General features: G+C 38.7%; 1 protein-coding gene across 19 annotated transcripts in view; it reads left to right on the top strand.

Moving 5' to 3' along the window:
* The window catches only part of TANC2 (tetratricopeptide repeat, ankyrin repeat and coiled-coil containing 2), a 248,943-nt gene that overhangs the window by 41,185 nt on the left and 187,546 nt on the right, over positions 1-20,212 (top strand). For 18 of the 19 annotated variants that reach the window (XM_075775485.1, XM_075775496.1, XM_075775494.1 and 15 more), the window contains one exon: positions 1,022-1,121. The exons of the other annotated variant lie outside the window; for it this stretch is intronic. In XM_075775485.1, coding sequence (XP_075631600.1) covers positions 1,055-1,121 — 67 coding nt within the window. In that variant the 5' untranslated portion in view covers positions 1,022-1,054. The remainder of the gene's footprint in view (positions 1-1,021; positions 1,122-20,212) is intronic. 19 annotated transcript variants of the gene reach the window in all.

Raw genomic sequence — 20,212 nt, 5'->3', positions numbered from 1 at the left:
ATATTAAAAGAACTTTCAGTGGCTTTAAAGGTACATATAAAGCTCTTTGAACTGGGTATTATTGCATTAATACACTTGAAAATATTAGATAAATGTGAAGAAACTCAAGATTGCATTTATTGAGCATCCTCCAAGAAGAACCTAATATTTTTGCAGGAAAAAATTTCATGCTATATTGCTATAAGATGAATGTGTTACCTTGTAAGTATGGAACACTATGTGTACAATAGAAGGAAAGTTGTGGTTTATTATATGTCCTGATCAAAGACTACTTGTGATTATTTTGGTCTAGTTAGCAGCTGCTCTTGTTGTTGCTGTTTTGATGGCTTACCTACTTCAATAAGAGGATGTTCCACCAGAACAAGCTGTCAGTGTGTCTGTTGAACCCAGAAGCTCATTCTTTTATCTTCAACAGCACAGACAAAACTGTTTGTTTTTTTTTTCCCCGAAGATGTATAGAGTGAGGAAAATATATGGATAATGTTTCTGTTTCATTTTTTGCAACAGTTAACATTGGGTTTGAGTGGCTTTCCTCCCCATGACAATTTATTCAACTCACAGAAGAATTTGACAGGCAACTAGGCCAGGAGCTAAAGACAACAGCTTTTGTAGTCCGTGGGTTGTGAGCCAGATTGACTTTGAGCAACGTGAATGGGTAGCAACTCTTTCTGATGGTTTTGGCTTTAATAGTAATGGGAAAGGGAGGCAGTTGTGAAATGCTGTCTTTCCCAGTTTAGTGTGATAATTTGGTCAAATCATTTGACAAAATAGGTAGTGGTGCTGGAATTGTCTTGTCCTGCAAATAGCCTGGATGAATGAAAGCAAACAGAATGGTAGGCTTTATGTGGATCTTGATACCTATTGTTGGGAAATGTATTGGCAAAATAGTTTTTCATCATTCTAAGTTTTTATCTTGTTTTTTTTTTAATTTTCTTTTCTTACTGTTTCTCTGTAATGTTTTCCTGTTGACCAAATCAGAGCGTTGCTTTTTTTACATCTATTGTTCTTTTACTTTACACAGTTTGTGGGATACGGAAAGTGGAACAGGATCGCCATGTTTCGAAACAGTCTCAAGATGCTTCTCACAGGAGGGAAGTCAAACCGCAAAAACAGGTCCAGTGGTAAGTAAATGTCAACTACTCATGCATGTGTGTTATTTACAGTTTTTGGAAGTATTCCTTTTATGTGTGTTTTGGTTTTACTTGATCTTTCTTCTTGTTAATAAATAGATGTACTCAGTTGATGATCTCGTAGACTCAAAACATCATCATAGGTCATTTTAATACTGTGCTGTAATTTAATATTTTAAAATATATGTATATTTATTTAAAAATGTATGTAAACCACAATCTGTTTTTATTGGGGAGATAAGATGTAGGGAAAAAAAAATAATAGTTATACATAATCCTGTAGTAAACTAACATCAAGGTTCATGTTTCAATTATGGAAATTAAGAAAATTGGTTTTTTTTCCCCTCAAAAATGACTGTGATAACTTGTGGCCATGAAATCTTCTTCATTACAGACAATACTTGTGACAGCAGCTGCTTTTTTTTTTTTTTTTACTTCAACAGGAGGGAGAGAGAGGAATGGGAAGAAATTGCCTAAATTTCATCACCATTTCCGTTAGTCTCCTTTTTCCGCCATGCCAGGAAAGAAGTTTACAGTTAGTGCTGGTTCATATGGCTTGGCCTGTTTGATCCAGGAAGGAGGTTAGGAGAGACAGGAATAGTGAAGCACAACATTACAAAAAAATTGATATGCTTTAAGAATATTTTTATTTAACTTTTGTATTTATTTCCAAAAACGGAGTGCTGGCAGTGTAAGAGCTTTTAATTAGATTTTTCATTTTTCTTTTTTAAAGCCATCTGGCAGCACATTTTGAATATTTTGGGATACAGTGTTTATTTGTGCTTGTGTGTCTGTGTGAGTAGCGCATACGTATATTCCATGGGAAACCACAAGTGAAGATGCAGAGATGCGATGGCGACAAGTGCAATGGAAAAAATGAACTGTTTTCCCCTGGTTGAAAAAAGTTAATGTGTACTTATTTACAGAAATTCCCCCAGAATTCCCCCCCACCCTTTTAATATCTTACTACCCCAAGTTTTATTTGGGGAAGGGGAACTGTGTTTCTCAGTAGTATTGCTTCTCCGTGTCCTGAAGTTGCCTCATAGCAGTGCTAACTTCGTTTTGGTCCTTGGACGTCAGTAATCCGTTAGAGTCTGGTTTCTGGTGAGAGTCTCAGTTTTGTTGATTGATCTTGAAGATACTTGTCATGAAAAGTTTAAGCAGTGCATCATGGTGTTGACTTCTTTGCATTAGTTACTGTTATTAGCATGTATCCATAGAGTGGGGAAAAATGTCTGTTTTGCAGAGATGCCCGTAGTGATCGGAGCCTGAGGTTGTGGTTGTTGTTCACTGCTTTTATGAAGATTTTCTTCCCTTATGAACTCCCTAGTCTTTTGTTGCAGGAGCGGTTAATCTGAGGAAGGTACCTGCACAAAAAGACATGTAGGTTTTGGGAAGACACATGAGCAGATGGCTCTGTCCTCTTGTGATTTTGTATCTCTGTGAAGTATCGCGTTTACAGTTTAAAGCCCAGGAAAGTGCAAGTCCTCTGATGATACTCAAAACCTTTGGAAAACTGTACATAGACAAATAATCTGAAATTGTGATTTCTGTACAAAGCCATATCTTTGTCAGATGTTCTGTTTTTGGTCCCTAGTATTCCTTTTGGCTTATCTCCCAAAGCAGTATTGAAGATCTTGTATATGCAGAGCTTTGCAAATAGGTGTTTCTTATTTTGTGACTGAAAAACGTCAGTTCTGAAATAACAAGATTTGATAGGGCTGTACTTCGGTCTTTGAGCAGAACAGAAAAAAGAGGTCTTCTTGAAAAGTGATGATGGTATTTAACAGATGAGGTTTGCTCTAATGCCAAATGACTATACTGTATGTTTTTATTATAAAAATTTAAATTATATTTAAATTATAAATATAATTTATTGCAATTCTGCCTTTTAAATATGTTGCTTTATTGTGAAGTTCTGTTTGGCATTCTTGAGGGGAGGAGAGGGAATAAAAAAAGGAGATGATAAGATTTGTTGTATTAACAGTGTCTAAATGGAAAACATCCTTCCACTGGAAAATAACTTTTCAGATAAGTGTTAGTCTATCAAACTATAACGTGACACTAGATGAATTCATTGCTTCCTAGAGTTTTTAATAAATATATTGAATTCTGTATTTCTTTGCAATACAGTAAGGAAAAATCAATAAATCTTCCATGTACATTTCTGTGTAGCATACAGTATTACAAGTCTGAGATTTCCTTTATTTACTTGTTTTGCATTTCTGGCGAACTACAAATTTGATGCTTTAAAAGTTGATAAAAAAGGAGAGTACATATCTAATAGTATACAAAAGGAATTTGTCACCCTGCCAGTGACAGAGCACTCCTGTGCTGGTCTGAACAATGTGACTTGATAGTCATCATCTTACTGTTTGCTTTGCTTACCCTAAACCTCGGTACTCCCTTTCCCCATCCTCCCTTCCTTCCCAGTCTCTTGATATGCGAAGGAAAAACTCTTGAGGAATCCTCGCACCCCCTTGACTAAACGTCCGTGTCTAACAGCTAGGTCCAAGTCTTTCATTCTCTAGACCACTTTGCATGGTGAGTGCATACCTTCAGGTCACCTACCTGACGATTGCCTTCACTGTAGGATTTTGGGGGGACTGTTTTTGTGGATGTATAGGTGGGACACTGGGAATTCTGGATTCTTTTTTAGCCAAGTGCTTTAAAAAGATTAGGTATTTATTGAAGTTTTAAAAATTGTATATATCATTAACAATATTTAGATTGCTAAAGAGAAGTTGGAAGTGAAGCTTCCCTGATGGTTTCGGTGCTCTGATTTGCCTCATGGCCTCAGAAGCTGTTTGATCACGGGAGAGTGTGATCTGGAGCATGAGCTGCCCTGACAGCGGAGGCAGATGTCTCTGGAACAACCTGTTTTCAGAGGGAAACTAACAGAGAGCTACACCCATCTCTGGGAATTGGGAACAAACTCAAAATCGTAAGTTCTATGTTGTGGAAGTAGTCTAGTAGAGGGTTCAGATCTGCTGGTGACTCACCGTCCATGTAATGATTTTAAATTACGTAGGTAGGTGACAGCCCACTCAGGTCTCTAGTGTGTGTGGATTTGGGTGAAATTGCAGTGTGTATATCTTAATTTCCTACACTCCAGTCACTTTGCATTCCAGTCTGGGAGTAAACCTTTCAATCAGGGTTAAAGGTATTGTGTTTTTTTTTCCTTGGGGAATCCAGGTGAGCACACTGTCCTTTGAAATTACTGTTTGTTGCAGTTTCTTTAATTTGCAGTAACGTAGTTAGTGAACAGGGTCAATGAAGTCAAGCTAACAATCCCTAGATGTTGTGATGTGGTTTTGATAATTCTTCATGATTAAAAGAACACTGGTAGTGGTAATAGTAAAATGCTTTCTTATTATTCCTCCTTCAGAAACTGCTGAGCAACTTCTCTGAAGAACTGTGGTTAAAATTTATTTTGACTCAGCTGGAGTGGGTTTTTTTTCTTTGGTACTCTTTATGGTATTGTGGTTCAGGAACACACAAAATATTTATAAAAGAAGAAACCAATTACGTGCGTATGAATGTACACTTACATGCAGTAATGCCAATTAAAATAAATGAATTTCTACTGCAGCATCAGATTGTGTAATCTCCTGTGGTTAATTTTGTGTGTGTGTGTACTTTCAGAACTCTGTTGATAGGATTTCATAGCAGTGTACTGTATGCAGCACAACTCTGTGCATGTGTATTTGTGCACATCATTTAATCTCTTGTCTTAACAAAAGCTCTCTTGTGATTCAAGGGCACTCAAGATATTTTACAGTAATGCTTTGAGGACACATTATGACTGCAATAGTATCTTGATTAGGCTGTATTTTCTTCTGTCAGAAATGGATATTCCACAAAGCTGCCAGACAACAGTGTCTTTAAAGCTGAAATGTGATCTGAATATAGTTAAATATGACCTTTATGTTTTTTCTATTCTAAATTAATTTACAGAGCTATGCAGACATGTATGTTTCCTGACTCATAAGTTTGTGTCCAGGGCTAAATTTAGTTAAGAGTATGATTGGTTTAAAGCGTAAAAGGACTGTGCTTTGCTCCATTCTGTTATTCCTTCTGGCTGAAGATCCAGCATGATGGTTGTGGCCAGAAGCCCTATGGCTAGGGTAAGCTTTTGCATTAAAACTCGTGCCTGCTGCTGCTGCTTGTCAGAAGTCTTTTTCAGACTTCTTCCCCCAAGTTGAGCCCTTCCAGGGCAATTCTGTTCTGTTCTCTTAATCCAGAGACTACAAGGTACTCTACTGTTTTTATCAAGGACCTGTCTCATACTTGTCTGCAGTTTACTTGCTTATACTGAACTTTTATTGATCTGGATATGTATTTAATTAGTTTACATCAGATCAATCCACTAATATATTCATTTCAGTATCATGTTAGTGAACTAAGCCTATGTAATGGATCCAATCTTTCCACCTATTATAATTACCCTTATTTCTTTTCCTGGCAGATAGACTATTTCCTTCTTACATTATTGTGTTAAATTAATATTATTGTAAAAGTTCAGATTCCCTTTAGAACCTAGTAAAATTCAGCTGCAAAACCACATGTTTTATTTGGTTTTATATTTCTCTTCACTTAGTGAGGTGTAAGTCCAGGAATTTGTGCCTTTTATATCTGGCGGAGGCTGCGATAGATTCCTAAAGTGCTCTTGTCGTTTTTTTGCATGTTAAATTTATCTGCATGTAATCCTCTATAAACTAGCCCAAAGGGTTTGCTTTTTTCTGCTGAGTTAGTTAGGAATTGTGTCTTACTTGTTCTTGCACACAATTTTTATCTTGAGCTTACCAGCTAGGAGCCTGCCTGTCATTCATAATAGTTTTGGTGTTGGGTTTTGAAACCTGTTTGGCTTTCCTGGTTCACAGGAGAGCCAATTACTTCTAACTTCCAATATATTTATAGGGCTTTTTGGAACCTGCCACGTTGTATTTTAATTCCAGGACTAAAAGAGCCCCTATCAAATGCTCTTCTCTTTTGATTCTTGCCTTTCTAAGATAAAAGGCCTTTCTATAAAGGTCTCATCGCTGCTTTGTCAGAACTCCATGCGGTTTCTTATCTATCTGATCTCTTTTGGAAGTCTAAGCATAATTTTTACCCCAGAAGAGTTTTAGAGGGTGACAAATGCTTTTTGGGTTTCTGAAAGAAGTTGCTGAGTGATGAGATCCAGCTGGTGGGTCCTATAGATGTCAGGATAACTTAATTTAAGAAGGTATTGGAAATGAGATATTAAAAGACCTACCAGACTTACAGGGTGTATTATGGTACTGAATACTGAATGTATCCACATGTTCAAGAGATTCCATCCAAATAATAATAGAGATCATTTTCTTCCAAAAAGTTTGCTAGTTTTTCATAAATCCATTTTCAAACAAGTCTTGAGTGTGTGGACAAATCCATAGCCCCTCTGATCACAGTGAAGTCTTGTCCTTGAGTTTGTTAAGAATGAGCTCACCCTTCCTGAAAGTTTGTTTTTAATTTATGTAATTTAGCGTATTTCTTCTCAAGAAGTAAATATATTGGGAAGAAGTGTGTGTACACATGCACACATTTTTCTTCTTAGTAAGGCATATTTATTTGAATCATAGAATCATAGAATCTTTAAGGTTGGAAAAGACCTCTGGGATCGTCAAGTCCAACCGTCAACCCAACACCACCATGCCTGCTAGACCATGTCCTGAAGTGCCATGTCTGCGTGCTTTTTGAACACCTTCAGGGACAGTGACTCCACCACCTCACTGGGGAGCCTGTTCCAATGTCTGACTACCCTTTCAGTGAACAATTTTTTCTGAATACCCAACCTAAACCTCCCCTGGAGCAATTTGAGGCCAGTCAATTTGGTCAGAATATGTTTTGTTCATTTACCAGGCTCTCTTCCCAGACAAATAAAAGATGTTTCAACAATAAAGTTTCTGCATCTCTCCTGCGCAGCTATCTTAGAATTTTAACAGCTAGTGCCCATATTATTCTTATATGTATTTCTTCTGATCCACAAATACTTTTTTAAAAAAAAAAAACAAAAACCACCACCACAGATATTAACATAACTTGCTTTATAGCTCATAAATAATTCTTGAGGTCTGTTCAGTCCTTTACTGACTCAACCATTCCACTGGAGTTTATCAACCTGTATTGTTTTATGCTGCTGTGTGTGAGCGTACGGGGGAGCAGGGGATAATCCAGCTCTGCCAGCCTAAGCCTTGCCAATATTTTCACAAGTTTGAACATCACCAGCTGTAACAAGTGTGTGACTAAGGCTGGCTGCTCCATCCTGTCAGGAGTGGCAAGCAATGAATATCCTCACCCCACCTCCTGTTTTTCCAGAGCCCTAAAAGTGACTTTATTACCTGAAGCACCATTATGTGAGTATTGTTTCCACATCCTTTTTGTGGCTTTTTCTACCCTCTTGAGATTTAATTTATTGGTTTTGTTTTCTTTATCTGTTTTGCTTGCATCAAATCAGACATATATGCTCATCTTTTTCTGGAGAGGTTTTTTCAGATCTTTTCCAGTGTTTCCTGATTGTCATCTTGTAGTGTCACATGGTATTCTTAAATGATTTGCATATGCAAAGTTTTTCAGAGACATATTTTAAGCCTTCCTCCTTGCCTCAACCTTCCCCTTCTAACTTCCCATATTGTGATATGTTTATAAAACTCCTTTCTGCTTTGCCCCTGTTTTCAAACCTTACAATATGCCTTTCCTACATTTTTTCAACATTTCAGCCCACCAGATTACTGCATTTTACTGCGTTAGTTCTGGAATATTTCAACATGTTGTGTTTTCTTTCAGTTGAATCTTCTTGAACACTCATAATCTTGTAGTTTTCCTTCTCAGTATTCCCAATTTTTTGGCTTTATTTTTTGTGGGGGAATTGGAAGATACTGTATTTCTTAATGTCTGATTTTTATGATGGAGCAGCATCTCCCTGTCTTTGACATGCCATATTTTGGGCTGCTATGAGGCTTAAGTTTTGGGGACTTCTAAATCCCTTCTTCTCCACTTACCTTGTACTGTTCTCTTCAATAGGCAACAATGTTCAGAGGCAGGCCCTGTGAGTATATTTACTGTTTTGGTACAGGTGCAGTTCTTATTTAGTTCCTCCCTTTTCATTAGCCTGTATCAGGGCTTGTTGAAATGTTCAAAAAGGTTAAATTGTAAAATCAGGTACATGGGTTTGGTCAGGTGAGGGAAAAATGTTTGATATATTTCTTCTATACTGATTACTGTATTTGTTTCAAATAGCTAAAAAAGAGAGGAAGGCATGCTCTGAGCAATTGAGAGGATTGTCTCCTTTACAGCTGCTGGGTGCTGGTCCTTTCTCTTTTCCTATTTCCTTCCTCAGTTTTTATTTCTATCAGTGCATCTACAAGCACTCCTTTTTCCTCAGTCATCCACATTTTATTTTTCAGATGTATTCCTACTTGCTGGTTTTTATCCAAGATTTATCTCTAGGTCAGTGAGTCCATTCTCAAGTTCTTCCATAGCAGCTTTAATCCTTCTCAAACCTTCACCTTCATTACAGATTCTACAGATCTGATTGCTGAGATTAATTCACCAAAGTCCCTTCTAATAGCAGGGGCTGATTTGTCTTTCTGTTCTGCTCTGAGTGCTGCTTCCATTACGGCAGCCATCTCCCCTTCTGCTGTCCTTACATGTTGTTCTGAGCTCTTTAACCTCCAGAGAGTTTCTTCTAGGGAAAAGAAAAAGGCTTTTTAAACTGATCCTTTATGTGGGCATCCATTCTGCAAACAAGGGAATCAATTTTTGAGATTAAAAGGGTCAGGCAGTGGTAATGTTTGCAGGTTGTGCCGTTTCCCCTTCAGAGCTCTGCCCTCAGGCAGTGGGTCGGCTCCACCAACGCTGCGTCGTCAACCACCATTTCTCACCCCGAACTTAGCTGACAGTCTTTCCTCTGCGTGTTTGGTTTTGAGCTGTCAGAAACTACAGTAACAGTGATTTGCCTTTGTGGATTATATGTAATATTTTCCATTGAATGTCGTACCAGCAGAAAGCAGTATTTGACCAGAGCTCATGGAGTTCATTGGTCTTCTGTAATAGCTTTGTTTTCATGCAGGAGCGAGCAAGAGGAGAAGGCAAGGGGTGCTGGTGGCAGATGGCTGGGGCTGTGAGTATAGCTGTGGAAGTGGCTCTTGTTTCTTACTGGAGAAGGTGGGAGGCTTGGAAGAAAAGAGGGAAACATGATGTTGGGAGTATCTTTCTTCCTCATACTGCATGCTGTTTGTTTCTACTGTATTTGCCAGCAGTTTTAATGGAGGTGCATGGTGAATATTGAAAGAAGTTTTAGAAGTAATTTTTAAATTTTGTTGTAAAACTTTTTTTTTGGTCAAAAAGGTACTTTTAGAAACAAACTGTTCAGTTGTGCAACCTAGCTGCTTTAATCCCTGGTGGATTGACTTGGTTGACTAACCACTGAATGCTGGTTAAAGAACACAGCTGGCTTTTTACTGTACTGATAACTGCTAATAAACCTTTAAAGAGCTTTGAACAGCTTCATCATGCAAAGAATATCAGTGTAGATAGTGTTGTATGAAAGCTGTAATAAGGTTGTTATGAATCGGAGCTCCCCAGTCATTCTCCAGATACTTTCCACCAGAGCTCGCTTCTGGCGTCTCCGTATCTTCACAGGAGAATGTAGGAAGCTGGAAGGTAGGTGCCAAGAAGCACAAGGAGGTCCCCGGAGATGGGGAAGAGGCAAGTGTTGTACCCATCTAAGGGAAATGAGGGAGTCTGGGGAAATACAGGCTTGACAGCCTCAACTCTGTCATGGGAAAAATTATGAAGACTTCTTCAAAGCCATTTCCAGGCCTGAAAGACAAGAAGGTCATTGGGAAAAGCTGGCACAGATTTATCCAGTACAAATTGTGTTTGACCAGCTTGATTGTCATCAGTGACGAAGTGACTGGCTCTGCAGATGGGGCTGGAGCGGTGGACATAGCTTACCTGGACTTGAGCAAGGCTTTCAGTAGAGTCTAAGACCCTTCTAGCCAACTGGAGGGGATGTGGGCTCGATAGGTGGATTGTGGCCTGAGAGGAAAGCCAGCTGGACTGTCAGGCTTGAAGCAGCGTGATCAAAAGTTGAAAGTCATAACTGGTGGCCAGTTATGAGGAGCATTCCTCAAAGTTGATACTGGCATCGGTAGTATATGGCATCTTTAGCAATGGCTGGGAGAAGGGATGGAGAGCATCCTCACCGAGTTTGTGGGTCACACTATCTTATAGGCAGTGGCTGATACATTGAAGGGCAGGGGTTGCCAGTCTGAAGGACTGCAGCGAACTGGAGGAACCGTACGGAGTTCAGCAAGGACAAACGCAAAGTCACGCTCGTGGACAGGCTAACCCCATGCACGGGGGCAGATAATGGACAGTGCCGTGCTCATTAGGCTGGGTGCTCACAAAGTGTGGTATCAGGGTTCCAGTCCTTTCCTTGACAGGTATTTAGTTGTTACATCCACAGAAGTAGGTAGAAGACTGAGAGAAAGCAATGGCTGAAGGTATGAAGGAGCAAAGAATGGTCAGTGCTCTCAAATCCTGTCTTTATAATGATTGAAGTTCAGCGCAAAAACCTGGTGGAAATATTGTCTTTAATCTGTGTGCCTTAGATTTACATTTGTAAAGTGGGGGTTATACCTCATCCCGCACCCTTATGAATGAGCAGTCCGTTTTTGTGAAACGCCTGGGTATTTTGATGATGAATACTGAAGAGCTCACAGCAGTTTCTAGTTTCATCAAAATAGTCTTCCTGCGTACTATGTGAGTCAACATGTTGAGCTTTAAAATGCCATACTGCACAGGTGCTAAGCAAATCAAACCCATCAATTTTGTTATTAAATCTAGCAGGATTTTTTTGGCTAAGGAAGCGTGCTGGTTTTGGCTTGGATAGAGTTAAACCACAACAGGAAGGACGTATATCAGTATACTATTACAGTCAGGTTGTAGTGACACAGGTGTGTAAGGGGGACCGAATAAAATACGTATGTACTAGTAATTTTGGATACATCTGGGATGTGGTGGTGTTACTCACATACACTAGTGGGTATGTGGTGGTGTTACTCACATACACTAGTGGGTATGTGGCAGCCACCTATAGCTGCCTTATGCTCGCTGAACCAGTAGAGGGGGTAGAAGTTTTCTGACAAATCATGTATCAAAAGCTGTGCTGAAATCCACCATGCTGATACGCAGGAGATAAAGTTATAGTTTTCCACATCAAATGACCTTGTCTTATTCCTCAAAAAAAAAAAAAAAGTATTCTCATACACAACTATAAAAGAATTGCTTCAAAAGAAAATAACCATAATCAATTTTGGAGATTTGTTAAGCCAACCTGTTGGGAATGTGGAATGTCCTTTCCAGGATGTCTGAAGAAACTAATAATTACTATATCTATAACAGTTTTAGAAATGCAGTCAAGTCAATTAAGAACAAAGGTTTGTATCTGTGAATTCAACTATTTCATCTGTAAAATCAGTAATGTCTCATGACTGATCTGTGGCTTTCTTTGCTGGAACAAGCCTAGCCCCAGTTCTTAGGTCACCGACAGTCTTGGATTCATTAACTTAAAGGACGATTGAAACAAAGTGAATAATCTAATCTTAAAAATGGATTTCTTTTTTTATACACATGCAGACTAAAAGTAATGTTATTCACAACAAAGAAATTGTTTTAGAAATATTCAACACTTGCACCTTGATTTTTGTCATTTTTCCTTAGTGTGTTGAATATATAATGTCTATTTTCTTCTAATCAGAACTTGATGTGGAACAAAAATAAGCAAGGCAAAATAATTAAAATGGAGAAAAGTTGAAGCTAAATATCAGGCTTTCAATTTTTGTTCTTTTTGAATGTTGAAACTGTAATTTCTGTTTGCAGTGAAATTTTGCCTGCAAGGATTTGAAATTAACCGATGTCAATCACAGAAAGCCGTAGGTAATTTCCTTTACTAATTAGCTTGTGAATTTTCACATCCTGTGACTTGGCACAATTTCAGGAAGATTTTTCCAAGCAATAAACAACAGCCATAGCTGAACTGGGCAGCTCCCTTTCTCGCTGTGTAAGGTGCCAGCGTGCAGCACGGCAGCAGGAGCCTGTGACTCATGGGGACAGGCGAGTTGAATTTGTCTCTTAGGAATGAACTCAGCTCTGCAAAAGACGGTCTTTCAAGGTGGCTTTTCACAACTTGTAGCATTAAATTTAGCTTTTCTGGAGTCTACATACCAAGAGATTTGTGAAAGGCTGATACTTCGATGTCTTTTCTCTGATTAACTTGTAGGGATAGGTTCAATAAGACCACAATAGAATAATCTTTTAGCAACAGTATGTAATTTTTTATGCAGTATAGGTACTACAAAGAATATAAAGTAGAAACTTTGAGTGGCAAAGCATGTGGTGCAGATGCTACAGTGCAAAAGTCGTGGGTTTTGTATTTGTTTGGGGAGCGGGAAGGAAGGTTCTTCTGTGTGTCCTCTGAATATTACAAAATAGCGTGGAAGGAAGGAATATTAATTGCTGTGTGGGATAGAGGGAGCCTGTATTCCCAGTTCTGTTGTAAAATCTCAGAATGTAAAATAGGCCTCTAGTCTCATAATTTCATTTTGTGTTTAAGCTTCTAAATGTGACAATAAAAATCAAGATGAGACTGGAACTGGATGGCAAGAAGGTATTATTAGGTTGTTAGTTTATTAAATTTCATTTTCAATATGTTTGATTTTTCAACTATCTGGTTATAAAGTAAGCAGCAAATAATACTGGATTTGCTGTAATGGAAAAAAAAAAAAAAGATGGATGAAGTGTGATGACAGTCAGGAGAGTTGTAGTTACTGCTCTGAAAGAAGCATTGGAATACCGCCGCATGTGAGAAACAGCTTTGAATGGAGAGATTAATGTACAATTTGGTTATATGGCGAGCTGCAGTTATGTCCCAGGGTGATTCTAGCTTGACGGGTCTGAAATGCTAACCCTGAAGGGCGGCTTTGCAATAGGAGTTGAAGCAGCTTTAGCAAAGATAAGTCAGATGATTATGAGGAAGTTTCTGGGACCTCACAATCCTGCTGATTTATTTTTTTTTTCATTATTTTTATTTAATTTTGGTATTTCATCACTGTTAAGAAGCAATCTGCAGTTTCATAACCTTTTGCAAGAAGGAAGGAGTCTCATGAAACACCACGATTAGAAGCTGCACACTGATTCTGTGCTCCATGTGCAAAACATTTTTTGGCTATCAAGCACTTTTGCAGGGGCTGGAAGTGTTCTCCTTACAGCGTGGTAGGAGAAATCCCAAACAAAATGAAACAAAGCCTACTTCATGAATTATTTTTTATTGCTTTGATGAATGAAAGGTCACGTTGGTAGATGCTGCACGAGGTACATGGGGTGCGGTGAGTTGTCCCTTGGGGCCAGGCCAGCGCTGCTCGTGCTTCCCCAGGCTGCGCTGTAACAAAGATGATGGAGCCTCTTCACTGGAACCGCTGCTGGTTCTCCGTGTGTGACTCCAGTTGCTGGATCCCTGGTGTCCTTTAGCTCTTCAGAGCATGACTAGAGGGTAGACCTTGCCTGTTCTTCTGGTCTGCCTTGGGTGTATTTTGAAGAGGTTGGTTTGTCTCCAGAGCTGAACCCTCTGGCCGTACATATCTGTTAACCTGTTCCATTTTCATCACACTCCCCTCAGTATTATTCCTCACTGGTCTAAGAATGCCTTTACTTAAATTTCCACCAAAGATGTAGGATTTTTCCACACCACAAATTTTTTTCAGGACCTAAATATAAATATTATTTATATTCAGTGTGATTTATCCACAGGAAGTGTTGATACAGGTTTTTGCATTTGTTTATTGCATTGACAGATGTTGAACCTGTATTGCGTCATCTTAGAATTATATTCCAGGTATGATTCGTATTTTTATTTTTGAGGTATTTTTGTGCACTAAGTATTGGCCAGGTTATACAAAACCTACTGACCTATAGTGAATTGTTCTAATGCGTGATGTATACAAATATGATCAAACACAACTCCCTTCTCCTGCATCCTCTTCTCAGCTTCCTGGGTTTTTCTGTGCCTTTTTTAATGTGGCTTTTGCAGCTCCCAGTTCAGCACATTGTATGTAAAGTTCCTGTTTTTGTGAAGATACATGTTTAGCTTCATTCATATAAGCATCTCTTTGATGCGTGAAGTACCTGTGCTGAGCGTTGGTAAATCGATGTCTGTAATGCCATTATTACATTCTTTTTATTGGAGCTGCACTTGCTCTTCCCTTTTTCTTTTTTCCTTAAGGAAGAGTAAGTGTCTAGTACTTACTAATATTTTTAATGGAAAAATTATCTTTTCTTTATAAGAGGATTGATTTTTAAGCTGTCATATCTTTAGAAGTTTCTCCTCTTCAGACTGTTTCTGTTGCATGCACAGAAACTTTGACTCTTTCAACATGCCTATGAGGACTTTTTTTTATATCAGATATATTTTTTTAGGTAACTCATGGATAATTTTTGCTAAAGCTTCCATTTTTAAATGACCTATTTGAAGGGAGTGTGGAAATTTTTACTGTGAGATCTTTCTGATGTGGAAGGATTTATTTTTCCTTTTATATCTTTTTTTTTTTTGAGGATGTGATCAGTATAGAAACCAACCCATACTCTCTTAGCATACAAAAAAACCCCACCCCAAAATCTAAGCAAGTTAGGGACATGATTTTACAAGAAACTTTGTCAAAGAGTCCAGATCGTAGCAGGAGGTGGTTCGTGTCATTTAAACAGGTTCTGTTGGGCGAATTGTGCTAAAATGATGCATGAAACCATTTGCTGTACTTGGAATGGTTGTCAACCACCTACTCTCCTCTGAGACCTCTGTTACTAGTTGCTGATAGACAAAAAATAACCTGATGAGCTGGACCTTTGGTCCATTCTTAGAGTAAGAAATGAAGATAATCATGGATTATCTCATGATTCCAATATACTGCTTTAAAAAAAGGCATTTAATTGATATTTGATTTTTTTTACAATTTCAAGTGAAGCATTAATCCATGAATTTATTTTTATACTGAATACATATTAGTCTGCTTTTAACTTGTATTAAAACACTTCCTTTCACTGATACCGCAAGAATTAATAGTGCGTTTGAATTATTTATTTGTCACGTTGTTCTTGTCTGATTTAAAAGACTGAGTCATCCACTTACGCTTTTTTTAAAGTATTCCTTGAAGGTGTTCACAGTGAAATATCTAGTTCTAATCACTGAGTTGCCAATACTGTTTTATTAAAAGGAATAAAAAGCTATGGAAAGCATTCTCAGTGGTGTTTCTGCGTTTTTTTTCTGTTTAGAAATTCAAGTTCAAAAATGCGTCTGTATTTTTAATTAGCATGTCACACGAACAAAACTTGTTTGAAAGTTTACAATAATGCAGTGTTATTAAATACAAACATCTAGAAAGATGTCAGTAGATCAGAGTTCTAAAATGTATGAAAAATGTGAATTCTGGCTGTCACAGCTGCCTTTTAGTGCTGATCCTTAGCTGGGAAATGTGGCCTGAACACTGCTCTACAAGATAAAAGCCCACTAACAGTTTACAAGCTGAACATCCAGCTATTCTTTATCTTCTTTTTATTGATGATTAAACAAAGCAACAACTTTTTGCCCACTGCGTATGCTGAGCCACATCCTTGCTCTTAAATGGAGATGTTTGTCTCTGCTGGTTGTTCTTGGTATGACCGACGAAGTTTACCTCCCTTCTTGACCTGCTCCAGAGAGATCATCACTTTAAAATGGATGTGACATTGTGAAAACAAAACTTCTTTATTTTGTGAAGCAGCTGGGGAGGGAGTGTGCTGTTTGTTCCTACCCATTCAGCATCGCACCTGGGAAGGGCTGAGATGGGGTAACTGCAGGAGCTGCACCTGAAAGCACTTCACTGCAGTAAAATTAGGGCACAGAGACGAAAATCACATGAAACAGAGGCTACTCTGTGAGTACATAATGATGGTGAAGCAGGCCTTCTCATAATCATTGGCTTATTAATTCAAGTCAGTTTTCTTAATTTTCTTCCTGTTTTCCTAAGAGAAGTATTTCCCACACTGCACATTGTAGCACTTCTAGTGTTACAGATGTGGAAAAGTATGGTGGACTGATTTTGAGCTTTTTGATTCTGTGTTTTATAAACCTGTATTTTAACAAAACTGGAATGGCTCTTTTAGTCATAGTGTGACAGGCTTAAACTGAACGAGTAATTTTCAAATTGATCCAATTTTTAATTGGGATAGATAAATTTTTTTGGATGTGAGCCATTCTTAAAAAGGTATTTATAACTTTATTTCTGTCAGATTTTCCAGGAGCTCTTAAATACTTAACGAGGAGTACGTAGGCTTATTGGGCACTTCTGAAAATCCTGTTGTGTGATTCCCTGCATTTTTAAGTGGCTAGATTAGATTAATTTGAAATCTGGTCTTCTACCTAGTTCCTCTTAAATTCAATAGGATAACAGAAAGGAAAAGTGTATTCTGGGAAATTAAAACGGCGTCTTTTTTCCAATTTATGCAATTGTAATGCATTTACGTTGTAATATACGTGTTACATGGTTGTTTCTTGGATGTTTGTCAGTGGGTGTTTTGCACACAGGTTCTCAGGCATCACAGTGCACAAAAGGTTAATGTCAGCTTTGGGTTTTTTCTTTCTTTTCAAGACACTGTGCTTGGCAACAGGAATGATTTATCACAGGGTGCTTTTTCGAAATGTGCCTCTTTAGGACACTGTGCGTGAAGGAAATCCAGGCGGCTGGCCTTACTCCAGCTTCTCCAGCCGAGAGAATGAATAACGTAGCAGCTCAGGGCCAGGGAGCCCGATTTATCTCCTGTGAAAGGAAAAGTCCTTCGGGCTTCGGAGGGGAGAAGCCAGGGAGAAAGGGGACTGGTAGCATCGCCTTGGCTGTGTGCAAGGTATCCTGCTGGCTTGTGCTGCTGCTGGCATCGTCGCCTTTGCCATGTGCTGTGGATAAAACAGCGGTGACAATGGAGAGGACAGCTTGGCCATTAGTCTTGGCCAGTATAGGAAGAAGAGAACATTGTGAAAGAGCTCCTGCCTTTTACTCCTTTTACTCCTTTAACTGTAAAAGCCCCTTTCAGTGAGTGCAGTTAAGCTTCCTTGAGTAAATACTGTGTACTGTCAAAGATGTCCCCAGATCTTGGCTGCGGATTTGATCGAGAATTAAAGAACTACTTCTCTGAGCACAGTTTCTTTGTGCTGATGCTTTACTCGCCCCATATTTGCAGGTAAGTTGGGGAGTATCTTCTGAAGTCTGTTGGCTGAATCCTCGAGATGAGTGTCTCTAACAGGAAAACAGCTCCCTCTTGTTTCTGAGCTTGGAGGTCTCTGAAGAAGTCTGAGTTTTTAACTTTACAGGCAGCTGGTTTGCAAGCAGTTCTATGTAAGAATTGTAATTAAGACGACTGTGGACCTACATTAACTTGTTCTTCTGTTGAGGTGCATATGAATTTCTCCTTGGGTATGAACAAAATATTTGTAATTATCAAGCAACCAGTACATTCTTGGCATAAGAATTTACCTTGCAGCTGCCTTTTCTTCTCCTTATGATCTAACAAGTGTGGATTCCTTGTTCATGTAGTATTTAGCATATTTGTGAAGTTACAACCAACTTACGAGTTAAAGTAGCATTGCAGAGTTATCCAAAGTCTTAATGTTTTAGATGAATTTTAATGAATTACCAGTATTCTGAGTTGAAGTTAAAACTAATTTTAAATTTCCAATGCATTTTCCAGCATTAGAAGTCTGTAATATTTCATTATGTTACACTTTTGTTTGTGGTCATAATGTGTTAATATATAGTATAAATGCTTAGTTATGTGAGCAGGTTTTTGGGCTGGAAGTGGTTTTCTACTGAGTGCTTTATGCTGTGATACCTGGTTCTGGTTGGGCACTAATGTAAAAATATATGTAAAATAATGGCAACAAAGAGATAAACCCATAAAAGTGATCCATTTTCATGACACAGATGATATCAATTCACCAAACATACTCTCTGAAAAATAAATTCAAACCCCCATCTCCTAATTTAACCTGTACATTCCAGAAAACGTGATTTTCGGATCCTGATGTGAGCTGTGAGACAGGAGTGAAGCCAAGAAACCTTTGCCAGGAGTGGTTTGCTGCCAGCTTGGTTGTACTCAAAGACCCCTTTTATTTCATGTCACGTAATACTGGTGTTAAAATCACAGCAGTTGCTCATGTGCATCAGTGATACTGGGAGTGTTCATAAAATGTGGAAGGTGACTTTTACAGTAATTTAATGGAGTGTGAATAAAGTGCAGGCTAACTAAGGTGACACTGTTGCTTTCTTCATACAGTGCCCCAGACCCTGGCAAATCTATAGCCCGTAGTTTCTGGAGTTCCGCTCAGCAAAACTGATTGAAAGAGAAGGTAGATAACTGCCATAAAAGTGAGATTTGAAAAAGTTCCTGAGGTGCCAGCATGTGAAGTGCTTAATAATTGCATACATGAGGCGCCATACCACTATGATGATTTTTAAGTAGAAATTAAATCTCTGTAAATGTGCCTTATATGTAAAAAACTTAGCTCAGTTATCTGATTTCCTGTTTAATTTTGAAAATAAACGTTTCAAGTTAAAAATGGCATATGCAGACTTATATTACAAACTTTTCAAGGAGAGGTTAAGGTTAAGATTAAGCTTGCTTTCTGAAATGGATGTGCAGCCTTAGGCGCTCGGCGTGGGTTTGTGTGGTTCTGTGGTGGCGGTGCCATGTGCCGAACCAGGGGGTTGCAGAAGTGGTCACCAAGAAGTGCCTGAGTCTCCTCCTAGCACAGTGAGTAGCGATCCACAGCTGTCTGGCAGGTGAGAGGAAGGAGAAGGTATCTGTAAAACGTGCATTGAGCTGGATTCGTGGGTGTGAAAAGGACTCACAGGAGTCCTGATGCTGTTTTCAGTGATCACCTTTCTGTGGTTTACAGTAAGCTATACCACGGAAACACATGGATAACGAAAAGGGAAAAGGGACTTAAGGTGCTAAGAATTTGTTTAAAATGTTTTTCTGTATAGAAAAACCTGCTCAGAAATTTTTGGTGTAATTTTTCTAGACTTGGGGCAGTTTTAAACAGCAGTTACAGAGAAACCTGCTCATAAAATGTGTCTTATTGAGCCATAGCTGAGGTGTGTTGTGGGATGTCAGGGTGATCAATCTGCAAAGTAGATAATCAAGTTGAGTGATGATCAAAACTTAATTGTATATTACTAATCTTCAGTCCAGTAATTACAGAGATACAATTTGTTTTAAACGGGGGTAATCTCAATCAACTGTGTTCAATAGGAAGGCTGATACCCACGTTAGTAAACAGCTCTGTAACAGCTTTGTGATAACTTGCTGGCAAAGTGAGAGTCTGCCCTCCTGTTAGCTCTTATCTTGGACTAATTATTACACGGAGTTGGTACAAAAGGTAACAGAACTCTACAAATTATTTTTCAGTCTGAAAAAGGTCAGGGTAACTTTGTGTTTCATTCTCTTTAGTGCTATCTGTGACTTTCTTTTAGCTTGAAACCAAAGGGGCAATACATAATGAATGCAGAGTTAAAAGGAAATCAGAGCTTCAGAAAAGAGAGATCCTCTGTTGCGTGGTAATAAATGACTGGTGGGAACCTGAGTGACAGGAAACACCTAAGCAGGAAAGCCTGAAGTGAAGTCAGAGTTGCTCTACATGAGGAAGAAAATCACTTTTATCTTTCATGTGGAGACGAATATGTAGTAGCGGACAAAGGATTTTACCAAATAGCATTTGTATGAAGAACACGTGTTCAGTATGTGTTGATATAAGATGCCCATGCTTCTAATGAGCAAAAGCTGATTAGCAGATAGGTGTCAAATGAATGCCCTGCACCATCTTGCTGCCTGATAGCAGGTCCATCCTGAGATCACAGGAGGTTGCTGCTGCATTTCAGCATCCGGTAATCGGTTACAAATATAGCCCCGAAACCACCAGACTTGTGCCAGAGAGACCAGGCACCTTTGCGAAGCGGAGCCGTGGCGATACGGGT

This window comes from Balearica regulorum, chromosome 24 (assembly GCF_011004875.1).
Source record: "Balearica regulorum gibbericeps isolate bBalReg1 chromosome 24, bBalReg1.pri, whole genome shotgun sequence".
Classification (NCBI taxonomy): domain Eukaryota; kingdom Metazoa; phylum Chordata; class Aves; order Gruiformes; family Gruidae; genus Balearica; species Balearica regulorum.
Note: the sequence above shows the minus strand (reverse complement) of the source record. Positions and strands in the feature narration are given on the sequence as shown.